At 43.7% G+C, this 18,618-nt stretch overlaps 1 protein-coding gene across 1 annotated transcript; it reads right to left on the reverse strand.

Moving 5' to 3' along the window:
• Positions 1–15,309: 15,309 nt before the first annotated feature.
• Positions 15,310–18,207, reverse strand: LOC129324987 (myb/SANT-like DNA-binding domain-containing protein 7). Its single transcript, XM_054972469.1, has 4 exons — positions 17,208–18,207; positions 17,040–17,114; positions 16,369–16,452; positions 15,310–15,800 (listed from the first exon to the last, which is right to left on the reverse strand). The coding sequence occupies exons 1-4, from the start codon at positions 17,686–17,688 to the stop codon at positions 15,346–15,348; spliced, it is 1,095 nt and encodes a 364-aa protein (XP_054828444.1). The 5' UTR covers positions 17,689–18,207; the 3' UTR covers positions 15,310–15,345.
• Positions 18,208–18,618: the final 411 nt, after the last annotated feature.

Genomic DNA, 18,618 nt, shown 5'->3' on the forward strand with positions numbered 1-18,618 from the left:
GATGGATAGATCTCTTTTCCTTTATCCCTTGACACGAAGCATAATCTAGTCTAACAGCAATGAGTCATGATTTTAAAAATAGGGGGGCGGGGTTGAAAAGTGGTAGTAGTTCACATTACATTGTATTCACTTTCCTCTAAATATCCCGAGCCTAATTTTTAATTTCCTTGTATATTATCTTGTATATGTGCCTGTTATTTCTATATTCATTCCAGGTTCTTTCCCAATTCTCATTTAAGTTTCTTTGTTGGCAGGTCTGGAATTAACAGTTATGCTAAGTATACTGTAGTAAAGATTATTAAACAATTTGGAGCTCCTACAGTACAGTTCAGAACAGAGTTACACTCTTCTAAATCTGCTGAAATCGATGGGATTAGAAAGGTGTAACTTCATTTAGGATTGCACTGCTGGTATGGTGCAGTTATTCACCGCTCCAAATGGGGCATTAATCTGTCTAGAAGAGTTGGAATATATGTTGTTGTTGTTGTTGTTGTTGTTAAAGGGTGGCTCTTTCAGCCAGTGCGAATCTGATTCTGGTGTTTCTGTTTTCAGGTATAACTCTGTAGTAGATGCTTACTTTTGTGTGCATAAGACATTGATTGTAGCACTTCATAATTTGTAAAAAAAATTAAAGATGAGAAATATTTGAATCTTATTTAGAACTAGTGACAGAGCCTGTTGTGACATAATACGGTCCTGCGCCACATTGGGCCAGGCAGCCCCATGCCACAGGGGGCCTCTGGGCTGGGCTGGGCCACACTGCTGCACCTGGCCCTGAGGTGGCGGGAAGGCCGGGGGTTGCTGGCCTCCAGAAGGCCCAAGGCAGTGGGAAGGCCCAGTGCCGTGGCCTTCCCGCAGCTGCAGTGGGCCTTTCTGGGCCTCTTGAGGCCCCAAGTTAGTGGCAGGGAGGCAAACCGTTTTGCCCCAGATTCACTTCTCATCCTCGACTCGTCAGCAACACAGTTTGCCTTTTATGTCTTAGGATATGGTTTAGTGGTGATGTCCTTTTTATGTTTTAATATCGAATTTTTTATTCATACAGTGGTATGGGGCACAATACATGGGGAAAGTGGATAGTAATAACTTCTTCTGCACTCTAGCTAGAAGTCAGGGGCGGGCACCCACTGAAGCTGATATGCAGTAGATTCAAGACAGACAAGAATATTTTTCACACGATTCCTAATTAATTCATGAAATTCACTGCACAAAATATGTAGAGGGCCAGCCGATGGTTTAGAGGCCTTTAAAAGGGAATTAGTTTTATAGAGAAGAGATCCATTAATGCTGCTAGAAATTATGCCTTTAAATGGGCCTCCAGATTCCAAGCCGGTGTTCCTCTCACTATCAATTGCTAGCAGAAAAAGCGGGGGAGTGGATCTCTGCCTCTTTACAGGCCTTCATGAGGCATCTGATTAGCCACTGAGGGAAACAGGCTGCTGGACTAGATGGGCTATAGTTTGATCAGCAAGACTTTTCATACAGATTCATTTCCATGAGGGGCCACACATAATGTAGGTGGATCCTTGAATTATGGCCCTCCAATCTTATGCATGGCTACTGCAGAATAAACCCAGGTGAAATCAGTGGATTTACTCTTGAGTAAGTGTGCATAGAATTGCAAACTTAGAAAGTCTAGGTATACTGCTGTCCACATATAAGCAGTTTCTAATGCTTAGGGAAACTCCCGTCTATTAGGGAATGAAATCCTGCCCTCAAGTCATAGCTGGTTTATGGCAACCCCTCTGGTGGGGTTTTCATGGCACGAGGCGGTTTGCCATTGCGTGTCTCTGCAACCCTGGTCTTTGTTGGAGGTCTCCCTCATGAAGTGAGACTTAATTGAGGCTTTATGAATAATAACCTTGTGGTTTGTTTATAGAACAGCCTAATTCCTTGCTGATTCTGATGGGATGCCAGCTCAGTTCTTTTTGTACTTTGCAAGGTGGAATATGTAGCCAGTTAATCCTCTTGTTGCACCTGCTTCTTAAGAATTGGGTGTCTATGTGTGTGCTCTTTCAGGTCAGCGCATAGTTCAGTAGCTTAGAACGGAGGCATATCTAGAGGAAGTATATCAAGCCATCTGAAGACAGTGCTTTGGGTCAGATTCTGTTTTGTTAGCTGGATGATAAACGGAAGTAGGAACTGTGCGTGAAAATGTTTTTAGCCCCATCCATACTATTATGTGTGTGTGTGCTGCTTTCAAGTCATAGCTGACTTATGGCAATCCCTAGTGGGGGTTTTATGGCTATCAGAGGTGGTTTGCCATTGCTTGACTCTGCAACCCCAGTCTTCGTTGGGGGTCTCCCATCCAATTACGAACCAAGGCCAACCCTGCTTAGCTTCTGAGATCTGAGAAGATCAGTCTCTTCTGGGCTAAATATAGCTATAATGTGGTTTGTGCATGTGCTTAATTTTATGCCTTAGAGGGCATCTAAAAGGACCCTTCCATTTGTATATTATATATTCAACATCTGTGTAACCAGCTGAAATTAAAGAGGTGCATTTTCCTCATTCACTCTTAATTTTGAACCCAATAACCATTTTTAAATCTGGCAAAACCATAATTTGTTATTCAAAGCTGTGGGGGCGAAGGGAATTATATATCAAATATCATAAATGTTATTTGATTTTTAATGACCTTCATGATAGGAGAAAGGGGAATAAATTTAAACCTCTGCCTACCTTTTGCTATAACTTGGCCCTGAATAAAGGGGACAGATATTTGGAATTTTTTGAAATCCAGCCTGTGAGGTTAATGGATTTTTGCCATTTTTATAGCATGTTTACTTGTTTTTTCTGATCAGCCCTACAGATGGGGTTTATGTACATCATGGAAACGTTCTTTTATTGAAAATGTTTTTAGATAGATGAATATGTATTAAGAGAATCACAGCTCTCTTACTCTTCTTAACTGATGGGCATATATCTCAAGACTGGGTGACCCCAGTGCTTAAGGAATCATGGCTTTAATCACTCAAAACAAGTTAGAGACGATGGGAATATTTCAGGATGAATAACGCAACTGATGTTAACGCGGCAACAATATGGGAAGCTAGTAAAGCCTATGTCAGAGGAACATTATTGGAAATGATGCACAAAAGAAAAAAGGAAAGCAGGAGACTATAAAGAATATAACAGCAGGAGACTGTAAAGAATATAAAAGCAGGAGACTATAAAGAATATAACAGAAAAATTGAAGACATTGAAACAAGAACACAAAACCACTGGAGACAAGAAAATTTGAAGGAAACTCCATTCCTTGAAGTGAAAGAGAAAGAATCCTTCCAGAAATGCAGAGCTCCACACTTAGCAGTAAGCAGTCACTGGATACAACCTGTTGTTTCCTCCATTTCACCAGTTAAATGAAGACATGGTGATGACCATAGGAAAGCAACCATTGGCTCTGTATTATAAAATATCTGTTCCAGGGCCGCCAATTATTATTTTTCAATATGGCAACTTTTTGCCGTCCCTTTTCCATAATAATTTCTATATGGATCCTACTTCTATCCTACCACTCTCCTGAGCAGAGTTCATTTATTTATTTATTGAAATATTTATACCTTGCCTTTACTTTTGGGTGAAGTTTGAAGCCTTCCTGCAATCTAAGGAACCTTCCTCAAAATTAAGTGTCTCTTTCGTTGAAGGAAGAGCCCCTCAAATTGGAGGGAGTCTTTCCCAAACGGCTGGCCAAGTTTGTCCTCTGGCCTCTAGAGGTGTACTTCTGTGTCCAAAGTGCAAACTGATACCTCTAGGGTTAATGTACGCACAGGAATCTTTCTTCCTATCTATATCGGGTCCTATGGGGGCACTGTTCCTTGTTACCAGGACGGGGGAGGGGACTTGATAGTGAAGGGAAATCTATCAACTCTCCCATGTTACAACCCAATCTAATGGAGAATTAACATTGTCTGACCAACCACAAAGAAATCACTTGAGCCAATTCATTTAATGATAATAAAAAAAGATTTACTATGGTAAGATAAACTTACAAAGGAAAAATGATAAATCATAAATACAACCATTAATGCCAAGACTACAACAATTACAGAACAGCAATAAGGACACTCCGCTTCCAAGATCTGAGACCACCTTAGAGACCAACAAGATTTTCAGAGAGTAAGCTTTCGAGAGTTAGAGCTCCCTTCTTCAGTCATGTAGTCATGACTGAACAGGGGAACTCTGACTCTTGAAAGCTTACTTGCTGAAAATCTTGTTGGTCTCTTAAGGTGCCACTGGACTCACATCCTGCTGTTCTACTGTAGACCAACACAGCTACCCACCTAAACTAATCAGGCTTCCAATTTCCCATAAGCAAGGCAGGTATAAATGCCAGTCTCTAACCTTTTAAGATGTAACACTAGGCTTTATCAAAACCATATACAAAAGCAAAGGAACAGAGTAGACACTAAAACAAATAGTAGAAAAACTACAACATATAAAGCATATGCAAAAACACCAATGTGGACCAGCTCACATTCCATAAGAAATAAAGATTTATTTCCACCATACACCAATGTAAGTTCAACTGAGGCTCTGAATCGTGAGTTCTATAGTGTGTTTAATGTGGGTGCAAAAGAAAAACCATACAACCTGTCCTGAAGAAGGAACGGATGGGATGCTCTTTGCTTTAAGTGACCAGTAAGGCAAAAACTATTCCTTTTGGGGTTACCTTTATACTTGGGCAACCTATGCACCATGTCAGTAGAGTTAATTAATATAGACACTTAGTATGTGTTGCTGTGTCAGTTACATATCTTGAGATAATTTGGGCTAAGATTGACAGTTGGGGTGTTTAGATAAGCAGCAGGAAAATGACCATAGGAACTGCATGGAGACAGAAGTCTTTGTACCTGGGGTTTGGCATGGAGACCGTTCAGTCTTACAACATAATGGTGTTAGCTATCTATTCTTAAATCTTCATGCCGTGGTGCAGGAAGGATGGGGGAGAGTGGAGCGATCACATCTCTCAGGGGTCATTTCGTAGAAAAAGAGCTGGAGGAACTCATTAGCATATCTCATCAGCATAACTTATTTGCATATGCCACGCCCCTTGACATCACCAGAAGTGTGTCATTAGCATAACTGATTTGCATATGCCTCACCCCCTGTCATCACCTATCCTGGCTGTTTTGGACCCAATCTTGGCCATTCAGGGCCGAAATTGGGCCCAAAATTATGTATTTATTTATTCAATTTATATACCGCCCATCCCCAGGGGCTCTGGGCGGTGAACAGTTAAAATCGATAAAAACAAAAACTAAAATCAATATACAAATAATAAAACAAATTAACAAGGTGCAGTGGTGGGGAGAACCACCACAGTAAAAAAGGGGCTGAAAATGGCCAAAAAGGGGCCCAAAATGGTCAGGATCGGGCCACTGCTGAATGAGAGAGTGATCCACCACCAGTCAGAGGCCCAATCCAGGCCGTTTCAGCTCCAATCCTGTCTGAAACGGGCCCAGGATGGCCAAGAGTCAAGTGGGCAGGGCCACCTGACATGTGACCTCTTTGGGGAACTGCCGGAACTGCGTTCCTGCACGTTCCCCCTCGAAATGAGCCCTGACATCTCTGTTCACAGGCTGCTGAAGACCTCTTCGCTCTGTGTATGTGAGAGGGAAGGGGGTTGGCTGACTCCCCGCTCTGCTGCAGACCAACACAGCCAAAGCACTGCCAAAGCACCGGATTTTTCTGCAGATGCTACGAGCCCATTTTTGGGGCATTGAGGAATAGCTCCAAGCATGCCCCGTTTCCCATTGCCCTTGTGATTGCATTGTGGACTGGGCTATCCCCTGGGGGTATCAGCTTCTATATGGCGTTTTCTTAGTAGGCTTCTGTTTGAAACATCTTGGCATTCATACAGAATGGATGCTGGGACATCACAGTGGGCTACTTGGAGGATAGTAGGATCTATCCTGATATTAACTGTCAGAAACAAGGGTTTTTCCCCCCCTTCCATTGTTTCCCAAAGCTATTAAAAGCTGAAATAGATGTAATGGTTTTTTGTTTGAGGGTGGGATCCAGCCAGCTGTTTTGCTCAAGCTGAACTAGTTCCCCTCCTTATTACCAGGGGTTATTTTGTAGAAAAAGAGCTGGAGGAACTCATTAGCATAAGCATATGCCACACCCCTTGCCATCACCAGAAGTATAACATTAGCATAACTGATTTGCATATGCCACACCCCCTGACATCACATATCCTGGCTGTTTTGAACCCAATCCTGGCCATTCAGGGCCGAAGTTGGGCCCAAAATGGCAAAAAGGGGCTGAAAATGGCCGAAAAGAGGCCCAAAATGGTCAGGATTGGGCCGTTGCTGAGTGGGAGAGTGATCCACCACCCGTCAGAGGCCCAATCCAGGCCGTTTTGGCCCCAATCCCGGCTGAAACGGGCCCAAAATGGCCAAGAGTCAAGTGGGCAGGACCACCTAACACGTGACCTCTTTGAGGAACTACCGGAACTGTGTTCCTGCACATTCCCCCTCAAAATGGCCCCTGCTTATTACAATGCTTGTCTCACACAGTTTTTGTCTAAGCAAGTCTCATGATCCCCAGCATAGCCTTTTCTATGCTGGGGATCTTTCTCCTCTCTTTTTTACCAGAAAACAACCTGGTTGAATCCAACCCTATATTTATTACTGTCTGCCTTTGTTAACTTTAATTTACTTATTTTTTTTAAAAAAAATGTATATGCCACCTTTCCACACAAAATAGGGTCCCCTATTTCTACTTGTACTTGCTCACAATTGCATATTCATTAAAAATGTAATACTTAAGTGGTGAAAGACAACTGTTTTCATTTAGCTTAGGGCCAACAGATTTTTGAAGGTTATTTTAAAGTAACTCTGGACATTGTCTAGGGATCAGGAGGCTGAAGGGCACTGATGGAACAAATTATAAAAGAATGTTGGTTTCTAATAAAGCAGTTCATACACAGCAAGAGCCATTCTACAGCAGTGCCTATGAAAAGATTAATGATCTAAAGGAGGGAATTGGCATTGCTGTGTCAATCTATCAAGGATTTATTAGCAAAAAAAAATAATTAGGCAAAGTAAAAATTCCTAGAAGTTTTCAGATGAAATACCACTTTATACGTGACAGCTTTGTGGGGGAAAAACCAGTTTCTCCACTTCAGTGCTTGTGTAGGCATAAGAGAATCCTAGCTGGGCACCGCTGACCTAAACCCTGTGTGGTTTTGCATTTTGACATCACTGCAGTTTCTGTGTTCTATATCTTGTTGGAGATTGGTCTACGCCTGTATCAGCAGAACAAATTAAACAGGTGTGAAGGGTTTGGGGTGCGGTGAGGTGAGGTGAGAAGCCTAAAGAATAGACTGTTAAAAATATATAGGTTGTTAAACCCTATATACTAAACCCAGGTACTAATTTTAAGTTGCAAGTGAACTTGTTGGATTCCTGCCTGTCATGCAGCTATTAAATGGAGTGAGCTCTTCTCAGGAGAAAATGTTAATCACTGCCCTTAGCATTTCTTCTTTTTCATCCTAGAGCATTCCAGCAGTTCACAAAGATGTACATCTTCAAGAATTCAGAAACAAATTTATCATAACAGTGTTCCTCAGGACTATAATGGCTCTGTAGACAAGAACAATAGAGTTCCATCATACAGACTACAGAACTATGATTTCAAAAAGTTTAGGGAAGGAATATAAATTTACCAAGTAACTGGTGTTCTTGGTTTGTTTGTTGTTTTGTAATTTGAATTGTTTTGTCCTATTGTTGCCCCACTTTGTTCAAAGCAACTGACATTCAAAACATACCAGGAGAATCAACATGAAAAGCACCAAGTAGAGATCGGCATGAACCAGGAGAATTCCAAACCGTGCAGTTTGTGGTTTGTTGCGTTTCATGAACCATGAATTTTCACATTCTTGCCCCAGTTTGTGAACGGGTGCATTCAGTTCATGAAAACGTCACTTCTGGGTCAACAAAAGGTCTGCAGAGAGTCCATCCCCCCACTCCCATTACCTAGGAAACTGATTGATTAGTGCTAGGCTGTCTGCAGTGACAAATTGAAATATGAACCAAATGAACTGGGCTAAAATTCGTCACGGTTCATGAGAAATGAACTCCCATGAACCACCAGTTTGTGAACCACGAACTGGCCCAGTTCGTGATGAACTTTGATTCATATTTCAGTTCGTGCCGGCCTCTAGCACCAAGTAAAAAATTTCAAAACAACCCATAGATGTGACCTGAGATAGAGCTGAACCAGAATAGCAGCACAAATCAGATCAAGACATATTCAAACAACCGCATGCCATAAAGACAGAAAGGGCTTTGGCCTGGTGTCTAAACATCAGTAGTGATTATACTAGCTGAACTTTACAGAGGAGATTATTACAAAGATTATTTTCATTTGAGGCCCCTAGCCATAATAAAAAATAAAAAATGACTATAGATGAAAACAAAATAAGGCTTTTAAAAAGAGACAATTAACTATTTAATAAAATTGAGCAGTCCGTACAGCGTATCAACAACCATATAATCAACAAAGTTACACTTTTGTCTATCTGTAACTGAAGATTATCCACCAAAGCAATTCATATTCACTGGGTTCTAAACAAGCCTAAAGTCTTATTGAAATGCATTCTGGCCTTTGAAAAAGGCTCAGACTATAAATATATGACATCTTGGGTCATATTAATTTGAAAGAAAGGTTTGATTTAATCTTAAATGTAACTACTTTTATCTGATAATAAATTGTTTAATTTCCACATTTTATCAAATCTAATGCTGTTACATGTTAAAATAAATTCAATTACCATGGCCCTTGGGGTTAAAGATGCCCTTGTTCCAGCGTGGCCTATAATTCAAGTAAGTCCATAAGAACACTTTACTGGAAGAAGCCCCATGGTACTTATTTTTGCATAGACTAGTTTAGGATTGCCCGCTATGTTGCCCAGCCAATGAGGCATGCCCTTGGGAGCCTTAAAAGAGGCTTCCCCACACAGGCATTAGCACTTTTTGGTACAGTTCATGTGCAGGTGGTATAAACAAAACAAGCTATTAATTTCTGGCTGTCTTTGGAGCCAGGGTGGACTTGTTCAAATTATGGTAGATGTGGGCTGCCTAATACAAACATCTTATAATGTAGATAAATAATTTAAATAGGGTTCCCAGGTCCCCCAGTTGGGGCGGGGGATCCCCCGCTCCCAGCCTCCACCCCCTGCTGCCTCTTACCTGGGTGGCAGGGTGGGGGAGGTGCATGGAACAGGAGCTCCAGAGCACACTCTGGAGTGGTCTGGAACCTTCAACGTTGCACCAAGAATTATGCAATCCCCAGTACAACAATGAAGGGAAAACCCCCACGAGAGGGGAGGTATTTTTGCTTAAAATTGGCAGTAGACCTATACAACTCATAGATCCAAGATGTATTTCTGCAACTAGAAGGTGTGAAAGAGTAGATAAGCTTGTTTCAACTCATGCAAACCTCAAGTTTTCCAAAAAGCTGAATGAGGATAAACATGAAGGCTCAGAATCAAAGGTTTCACAAACTGATTCTGATTAGAAACTTGTGATGCTGGTACTTTTATTTTTAAATGTGACTAATTTCATACATAATTAAAATGCAATACTGTGTATGTTGATAACGCACTGCTGAATAGTTCAATGCTTTACAGTGCAATCTATGAAGAGTTACTCCAGACTAAGGCCGATTCCACACTACCTTAGCTCCCGCTTTTCTTGTGCACTGATTGCTCCATCTGCTATTGCGCGTTCTTTGCTTGTTTGTTCACATCACCTTTAGAATAGCGCTTATCCTGCGCAATCCGTTGATCACATCCCCTTTCAAAAATACGGGTAAAGGGGCGGGACAAAACCAAAAGGCCCGGGTTATTTTTTTTTTTTTAAAAAAGGCAAATTTGACGCTATATCGACGTGTAATTATCTTGAAACAACGAATCCGCGTTCCCTTCCTTCCCTGTCATTGGTCAGTTTTCGGACCAGCCTCTTAAAAGGTTATTGGATCCCCGTGGAGGCGCCAAAATTTGAACAGCTTTAAAATTGGACTGATAGTCATTCCTGTCTCTGTGGGAGTTACAGGTGACTTGGAGAGGGTAGGATGGCACCCCGGGAAACGATCATTTTTCTGATGGCTCATGTCCTTCTGATTATGCTCCGCTGCTCGACATTCATGTGCCTTTCCTATAAAAGGTACATCTGCAGGAGGAGACGTGCGGCTGCCAGATTGCTATTTTTCAGAAACCGGCACTCCGCTTACCGCCGCTACCTTCGTGCACCACCTAGAAACAGGTTTCGGCGATGGTTTGCCTTGGCAGAACTTGAAGAGCCACGGGAGCACTGGGTTTACCCACGAAGCCTCCACTGGTGGGATGCCATCGTTTTGGGCTACTGGGATGATCATTGTTGGATGGAGCGTTTCCGAATGTCCAAGCAAACATTTCTTGAGTTGGTGGAGGCTCTACGGCCACGTCTCGAACGTCAAACCACCACCATGCGTGTGCCATTATCCGTGGAGAGGAGAGTCGCCGTAGCGGTGTGGTACCTCGCCAACGGGTCAAGCTATCAGGTGGCGAGCGACTTGTTTGGCATCGGACGGTCCACGGTCGCATCCTCGGTAATAGAGTTCTGCTTTGCTGTGGAACTAGAACTTCTCTCGAAAACAATATGCATTGGTCCCGACGTTGGAAAGGTAGGTTGCACTGTGGAAAATTTTTTTTTTTTGTAATGTGATGTCGTCCTTCCGACTTATCATTGTGCCAAAATCATATCAGTTGCTTTTATTTGACCATCCAAAAAATGTCTAGGTTCTGACTGGACAACTAGGAATCTCACACTTGCGCATTGATGTGCCTTACGCTGACAGATGCCCGTGAGCGTGGATATAATCTTGAATAACAATCACCTAAACTTCTGTGAGTGCTGTTTGAGTAACCCCAAAACATGTCTGATTAATTTATTTTCCTTTTTCGAAACAGATAATGGATGGCTTCGATCGCCTTGGATTTCCGCACTGCATAGGCGCTATAGATGGCACCCACATTCCCATTTGCGCTCCGGGGGGAAGGCCAGATCAATATGGGAATCGGAAGAACTATTCATCCATTCTTCTTCAAGGAACTGTAGACTCATCAGGACGCTTCATCGACGTGGAGGTAGGGTGGAGTGGGAAAAATCATGATGCCTTTGTCTTTACCCACTCCGCCCTCTGTATTGCCATGGATGCCGGCTCCCTGGTTCCTGGGAACCCTTGCCTGGATTTGGATGGTGTGGTGGTTCCACCGATCATCATTGCGGATGGTGCCTACCCCTTGCGTCCCTGGCTGATGAAGCCATACGGCCGGACAGCAGAAGCGGGACATCACCGAGACTTTGATAGGAGACTTTGCAGGGCTCGCAACAAGGTGGAATGTTGTTTTGGTCGTTATAAGGGGAGATGGCGTTGTTTGTCCAGGCGTCTGCAGGTCAGAGAACAAAATGTGGTCTCTGTTGTCACTGCTTGTGCTGTCCTACATAACTTGTGTGAGGAAAGGGGTCATCCGGTGTTGGGTGACCTGGAATCACCAGAACCCATTCGCATACAGGCTGATGAGGATGATGACATGGCCACAAATGGTGAGAATCTCGCAGCAGGAAAGGTAGTGCGGGAGGCCTTGGCAAGGTTCATGGCCGCCGCAGGATCAAGAGAGTAGAGCTTACCATGCCACCAATGGATGTTTCAGAAATCCGATTGTGGTGGTCCTTTAAACGATTTTTTATTATTATCCTGTCACGAGCCCTTGCTGTGTTGGCTCAAAAATAAACCAAAAATATGTTTTTGGATCTCATTGTTGAACTGTTTTCTTTCTCCTGATCTAAAATAAAAAAATACACATCATCACAAGACCAGTGAACAATCAATAAATAAAACAAATCAGAAAACCATTATATTCCTCTTGCAAACAATTTAGTGCTCCACACATTGCCCTTTCCATTTTTAAAAAAAATATTGCAATCTTGCCCAGTCGATGTTGTTGTTCGTGGAGGTGCATCCTGGAGATCATGGACACTCAAAATCACACTCACCGGCACACAGATGGCCCTGTCTCTGAACAACCAATTCTGCTCCGGAATGTGCAGAGTGGACTCATACACAGCTAATCTGTTCACCCCGCGTTGGTTTAAGTCCTTCCCAGTGATGGTCTACAGGCTATTGTGTGGTCATTTCTCAGGGAACCTTACAAGGGTTATCACCCAACCCTCACGTCACTCATTAATATGTTAAAAAAAAAATTCTTATCACTTGACACTGTCATTCCCATTGTCCACTTAATGCTTTCGTGGGTACAGCCGGGAAGCAAAGAGCGCGGGGTGGACACGGGTCCATTTAATAAAAAAAACGCCTCTAAGCCTCCGTCGTTAAGATTCTCCCGCGCAAATAACGGGCGCGTGTAGCCGCCGATCATGCGCGTTGAAGATTCATTACTGTGTCGACATACCGTCTCATTGAAATCATGGCTTCAGGCGGGAAAGGTGTCTTTTGGAGGGACGACGAGGTCCGTGCCCTGCTTAACCTGGTGCTCAGCTCGGGAAAGGCAGGAATCCTCATGAAGAGCACCCACCTTCCCAACAGGCAGCACTTCAGTCGGGTAGCCACTCGTATGCGTGAGGCCGGCTTTGAGAGGAACACCGAACAATGCCGGTCCAAGTTTAAGCGCGTCAAGGGGGCTTTCTACGATGCCTTGGAGTCCTGGCAAGGGATTCCAAGGCAGAGTGGGAAGCCCCCCTTTTTTGCCGAAATGATGAGGCTCTGGGAGGCAGCAGGGAAACCCAGCTGGAGGAACCGATATCATGGTGGTGAGTTGAGGTCTCGATGATAAAATTATGCCTATGACAATTATGCTTGTGTTTTGATTTTGAATTTTTTTCAAGGACATTGAGCTGAGGAATTGGTGAGTGGTGGTCCAAAAACCGCAGATCTTGGACATTGTTCACTGCTGTGCCTGACCACCCTAGAAGCGGGTGTATGCTTGTGCTTTTTTAACAATACCGAACCCTGTTTGAATGGCCAAACCGCCCCATGATAGCTCCCCATGGACAGGATGTTCAAGCCAAATTTGTTTCTCAAAACATCGATACTGTAGGACAATAGAATTCACATTTGCAGACCACTCCACATAACCTCATGCATGCGTGTATTGGGGAAAAGCATTTGCTGATGTGTCAGTAAAGTTTTGATAGTATGATTACAAGGTTTTCATAGAGGCCATTTTATAAAAAAAGATATTTTCCTGATTTCCACAGCTGCTCTTAGGAGGAGAGATGAGCCGATGAGTCAACCTGAGGAGCCAGAGGGGGAAGCCTCCGATGAGATGGAGCACGCCAGTGCGGCAGGCTCCTCCCCTGTGAGCAACGTGGTGCACCAGGAGTTGGCACATGCAGGTGGGTGTCATGAGGAGTATCATTGCATTATGCAGCATCTAAATAGCCATTCCCCTCCACCCACTTTGGGTGATGCCATCCAAGTGTCAAGAACATTCTGCGCCAAAGGCTGCCCTGGCATGATGTCAGGTGGCAGATTCTTTCAGTTTTGCATTCTCCACAGACCAACATCACCTGCAACGTGACCATTTTCCAATTTAAAGGAAAGTTTAGAGCAGACATGAGTTATCGAAAAGGTGACATCTTAGTGGTCTGCGGGCCAAGCTACACATGACGAATGACACTTGAATGGCAAGTGTATTTCTCCCTGTTCACTTGCCCTCCACTCAAACCACTCGCCATTCAAGTGTCATTCGTCATGTGTAGCTTGGCCCTGTGAAGCAACCTCATCCAAAGCATCACAGCACCGTGGTCCAAACAAGTGCTTACCGTCCACCATTCATAGATTCAAAAGACTGTTTCTTACAGTAAACATTGGTGTGACCACATTTTCCTGCACCGTCAAGACCGAGAATGTTTAAGGATGGCCCAAGTTTTCTCAAATCGTACTTCTCATAGTTAGATGCATGGTGTGCCAAAAAGATAAGGGCATGATATTGTAGTTTACAGAGGTGTTAATCTACTCTGCCATAACCTCTCCAGCTCAATATCAGAGTTTTTTCTCTTTTTACCACCATGCAACAAACTAAGAGAATTGTGATTCTCGAATGTGCACTCCACAATTTTATCACTTTGAACCCAAGGGCGCTTCCAGGATAAATGTTTATTGCTCCCAGGGTTAAACACCGCAAAATCATGTGGATTTCACCGATTTGTGAATCAGGAAACTTTTGTCATTGCTGTGATAATGGAAATTGACTGTTTGTCCATCCAAATGCAACTGTAAACGCAATTTGAACGGCAGCATTGGATCTCTTCACAGGAATCCAAACGCTGGCATTTGAATTCACAGGTTTTTTTCCCCCGGGCGCCCCTTCCTGGCACACACACACTGATGATATCTTGCTCTATGTAGATCACCTTCAAATTAATCCCTCCTGTTTAAATTTTTTTCTCTAACCACGAAGGAGCCTCTCCAGACCTATATGGTCACCTATCCATACATGGATTATCTCAAAATCTTAAACTGGTTTCAGACCCTCTGCGTTAGAAACATGCATGGCAACACTGGAGTGCGTGTCTCAAACTGTGTTCTCATATCTTGACTCACTTGAACCTTAATACAGAATTTTCTTTTAAATTTGGAAAACAATGTTTCATTTCTGATTGGCCATCAAGATGATGGTTAGATAACACCCTTAAAAATGATATGTTTTTCTATTGTGACAGAGGAGGTTGGGGATCGTCCGGGTACATCGGATTCAACTCAAGCGGCTCCATCCACCAGTACAGCGCCAGAGACCGCCCCCCGCCGCCAGGGAAGAACTCTTGATGACCTATTTGCCTTGGTGGAGAGCATGGATGGGCGCACCTCTGCATCACGTGGGTTCAACTCTATAAATGTGCTTTGGAGAGCAGCCACAGTAAACAATGCAACCGCCTAAAAAATTCTTGTTCTGTTTAGTCAACAGCATCCAGAGACGTATGGCCACATACGAGGGTCGTATGATGCGCTTTGGCCGGAGGCTGGACAACATCGAAAGGAGGCAACGGGAGATGGAAGAATCCAGCTTGTCAGCCAGGGAAGCTCATGGCCAACAAAATCAGTAATTGTTGCCCTGGCATGAGGCATCAATCTTTCCCACCCCTTGAGTTTCTCTTTAGTTTCAATAAATCAAGAACTGTTAACGTTACCATTTGTCCCCTTGTTTATTGATGTCTTGGCCGTCAGGAGTAAAACAAGTAGTGGCATTGAAAAACACTCCAATGTAATACAAACAACAGTGTAACAGTGAAAATGGGGAAACGGGACCGTTAATTCAAACGGAAACATCTTAGTCCAGTAATGCTAAAGAGTCAGCCTTTCACGAGCCCTTCCAACGCATGCACGTTTTGCCGTGGCAGACCTAGGTGGGATGTTTTCTGAGTTGCTGTCACCCTTTTCACAAGCATTTGCTGACCTTCCCCGGTGCTGACTCACCAACATTTCCCCAAGTGTTTGGAGAGTGGTTACTGCAGATTCCATTACATGCAGATTCTGCATCCACACATCCCTAAAATCATTTCTTTCCTTCCTGGTCTCCTCTAGGAACTCGACTTGCAACCTCCTTTCTTCTTCATGCCATTTGTTGCTATCCTTGCGGTCTATGCGCCATTCATTGATCTGTGCCTTGTGCTCTTCCCCTGACTGACTCATCATCTTGTCCGCCACAGAAAACAGGCCAGCATTTCTTCTTCTTCTGGATCTAATGGCTGATAGGCGTGTGCCAGGTGATAGCTCCGCCACTGATTTCAAAGGTGATTCTGTGAATTGATAAAAAGCCAAAAAAACATCAAAAAACAAACATAATCCAGAGCATGACATTGACTTTTCTGCACAGTTATTGTCCCTTGAGTGATCAATCAACAGAATCTCGTGTGCAGTCCCATGCTGAGGATTTTTTTTTGGTCTCCTGCTGAGAATCAACACTCCTTGCCATGTTTAACAGACATGGTTTTTACATCTATGCCCTGGGGGGAGAAAAAACCTGTACAGTTGACGTTTTTTGCCTGATGTTACCCAAGGATTCAATCAATGTGAAGCTGATGTGAGGGTGCTGTTCATTTGGTCCATAGTTCCGGCCAAGAAACTTTGGTGACTTCCCTTTTGACTCAAGCCAAAATTGGTACCAAGGGGACCCACCACCCCCCAAAACACACAATGACGTTAACATGACACTGCTGCCGGGGTTACATATCACGTCGCCAAGTTTAATTTAGCTTTATCTGCAGAAACAAATTTGAAAATTTGGTGAACAAACTCTTACTGATGGTAAACCATAGAGATGCTATGCGATTGCTAGCCCTTTATTTCGTTACCGAGAAAACATACCTTTGCTGCTGCCAAGACCAGATGTGCTGGAGCTGTTGTTGCTAATTGTTTCCTCTTGACCGTCAGGACACGGATCATCAGACTCTAGAAATAAAGGAGAGGTTTTCACAGATTTAATTGTGAGTTAAGTGGGTGGATTTGATGTCCTGGCATAAAACCAATTCCTGGCAGGATACAGAAGTTCACACAAACACAGGAAGGAAGTGGCTTAGGGTGAAGCTGCAAGCGACGCCTGACACAGGGCGGACACTTGTCCGCTTCCCTCAATTTCTGATGGGAACTGTAGGTATCCTGGTCTTGCAGCTGCATTGGAGAGACAAGCGCTAAATCAAGGAAGCCCACTTCTCCCATCAAAAGTTTAGCAAGGCTAACAAGTTTGCAACCTGTCAGGCATCACTTGTAGCTTGGGTCTCAGGCTCTGCAATTTTCACAAATGAAACAAAGCACAGTTTCTCAAACATTGAAAACATAACGTGTTTTCCTGAACACGTGGTCCAAACATGGATCCAATTGTGTTGAAGTGGTGTCCCATATCCTCACGATTCTAGACTCCAGCTGTCTTTTCACCACGATAGATCAAAGAACACCTGCAACTAGATATAACTAATCAAGGTTAAAGGGTTAATCACTGCAATATATGGATGTTTTCCTATGAAACTCATCAAACTCACCTTTGTCTTCAAGGCCATCCACAGTGGCATCAGTGTCAATCTCTGCCTCAACCTCAGGTACATTCTCTCTCACACCTGTGTCAATTGAAAGAATGTCATGATATTACTTCATGCGTCTCTATAATGAGCACTTTTCAAACCTCCACAGTAAAAGTGGTTTTCACTCACCCACTTGGCATGGAGTGGAGCTTCTAATCTGTCCATGATCTATGGTGAAGAGGTCGTGCGAAAAAAGCTCCTCCGAGCCATCAGACACTGGACACGGGTCTCTCAATTGCCGCCCCAGGGACACAACGCCAAGACTTCTTGACACTCGTTTTGGTTTCACGCTTGCATCCCCCCGGAGAATGCTGTCAAGCTCCCTGAAATACGGGCAGGTAATGGGAGCATTTCCAGAGGTTGAATTGTGCGCCACTACCTTCTTGTAATCCAGTCTCATCGTTTTTGTTTTTGACCTGCACTCCATAGCTGTCCTTTTATGTCCCCGAAGGGCCATCTGGGCTGCAATGCGCTCGAAATAATCGATATTTCTATAGGAACTCTTCAGTGCTTCCTGTATTTTTTCCTCCCCCCAGAAGGAGAGGAGATCCAATATTTCCCTCTCCCTCCAAGCAATTCCACGGGAGGCGGCATGCCTATGTTCGCTCATCTCGACAATTTTGAAAATACCTGACCTGAACTCCTGAGATCTCGTTCTAAGTGCTAGAACAGATTTATAGCTGAGGCTCCGTGCTCCGCTGCAGAATGTCTGTCAATAAAATGCTACCACATGCATTGGATCATGGGAAAGGATGGGAAAGTTTCCGCGGGAAGTAACGGTCAAGAAATGGCATGCCGCATGCGCAAGTTTGGACAGCAAGGATTGAATTAACGCCAATCCGAAACAGCGGTTCAATGGAACAACGACGACATTAGTGTTAATGTTAAAGGCATTCCAAGTGCACGTCAACGATGAACGCCAGTGAATGAAATCAACATGGGATGGGTGATCGGTCATGATGACCGGCCACATCATCCAAAGGCAGAGCTTGATTTTCTCTTTTGAAACTTGACCGCGGTGCCAAGTCCAGTGGCACAGGCCATTTCAAGCGTATCAAAAGCCATGAATGAGGTGTCACGAGGATGTCTAATAAACAGAGCTCATTGTTCCTCTGATATCGGAGGTCTGTCCGTTAAATTGATATGAGAACAATATGATGAGATGTCGACATATCGACACGGTAGTCTTTTATTTTTTAAAAAAGGGGTTGGAAAAAAGGCAGGGCAGGGAATTTGGGGGCGGATCAAGAGAGGGTGGGAAACCAAATGGGGCCGTTTATTCATAACAAGATAAACCGGAATGAAAGTGCAATGGGCTGTTGCGACGCGATGCCGGTTTAATGACGTCATGGGAGATGAGTGTGTGAACCGATTAAAGTATGGCGCTGCAGAAGTGAAAAACTGCCGCAAGAAGAACGGTAGTGTGGATTCGGCCTAAGTCTATTTGCATTTTCTGTTTAACTATCAGAAATTAACATACATATGCTAAGGTGCATCAGCTAAGGGTGCATCAGCTTGCAGTTCTCTCCTGAGTAATGGG

This window comes from Eublepharis macularius, chromosome 2 (assembly GCF_028583425.1).
Source record: "Eublepharis macularius isolate TG4126 chromosome 2, MPM_Emac_v1.0, whole genome shotgun sequence".
Lineage (NCBI taxonomy): Eukaryota > Metazoa > Chordata > Lepidosauria > Squamata > Eublepharidae > Eublepharis > Eublepharis macularius.

Coding starts and splice junctions, on each gene's coding strand:
- LOC129324987 (XM_054972469.1), bottom strand. CDS start 17,688: ATGAGCGAACATAGGCATGCCGCCTCCCGTGGAATTGCTTGGAGGGAG. Junction 16,453..17,039: donor GGATGGCCTTGAAGACAAAG/GTGAGTTTGATG, acceptor CTTTATTTCTAG/AGTCTGATGATCCGTGTCCT. Junction 15,801..16,368: donor TGGTCTTGGCAGCAGCAAAG/GTATGTTTTCTC, acceptor ATCAATTCACAG/AATCACCTTTGAAATCAGTG.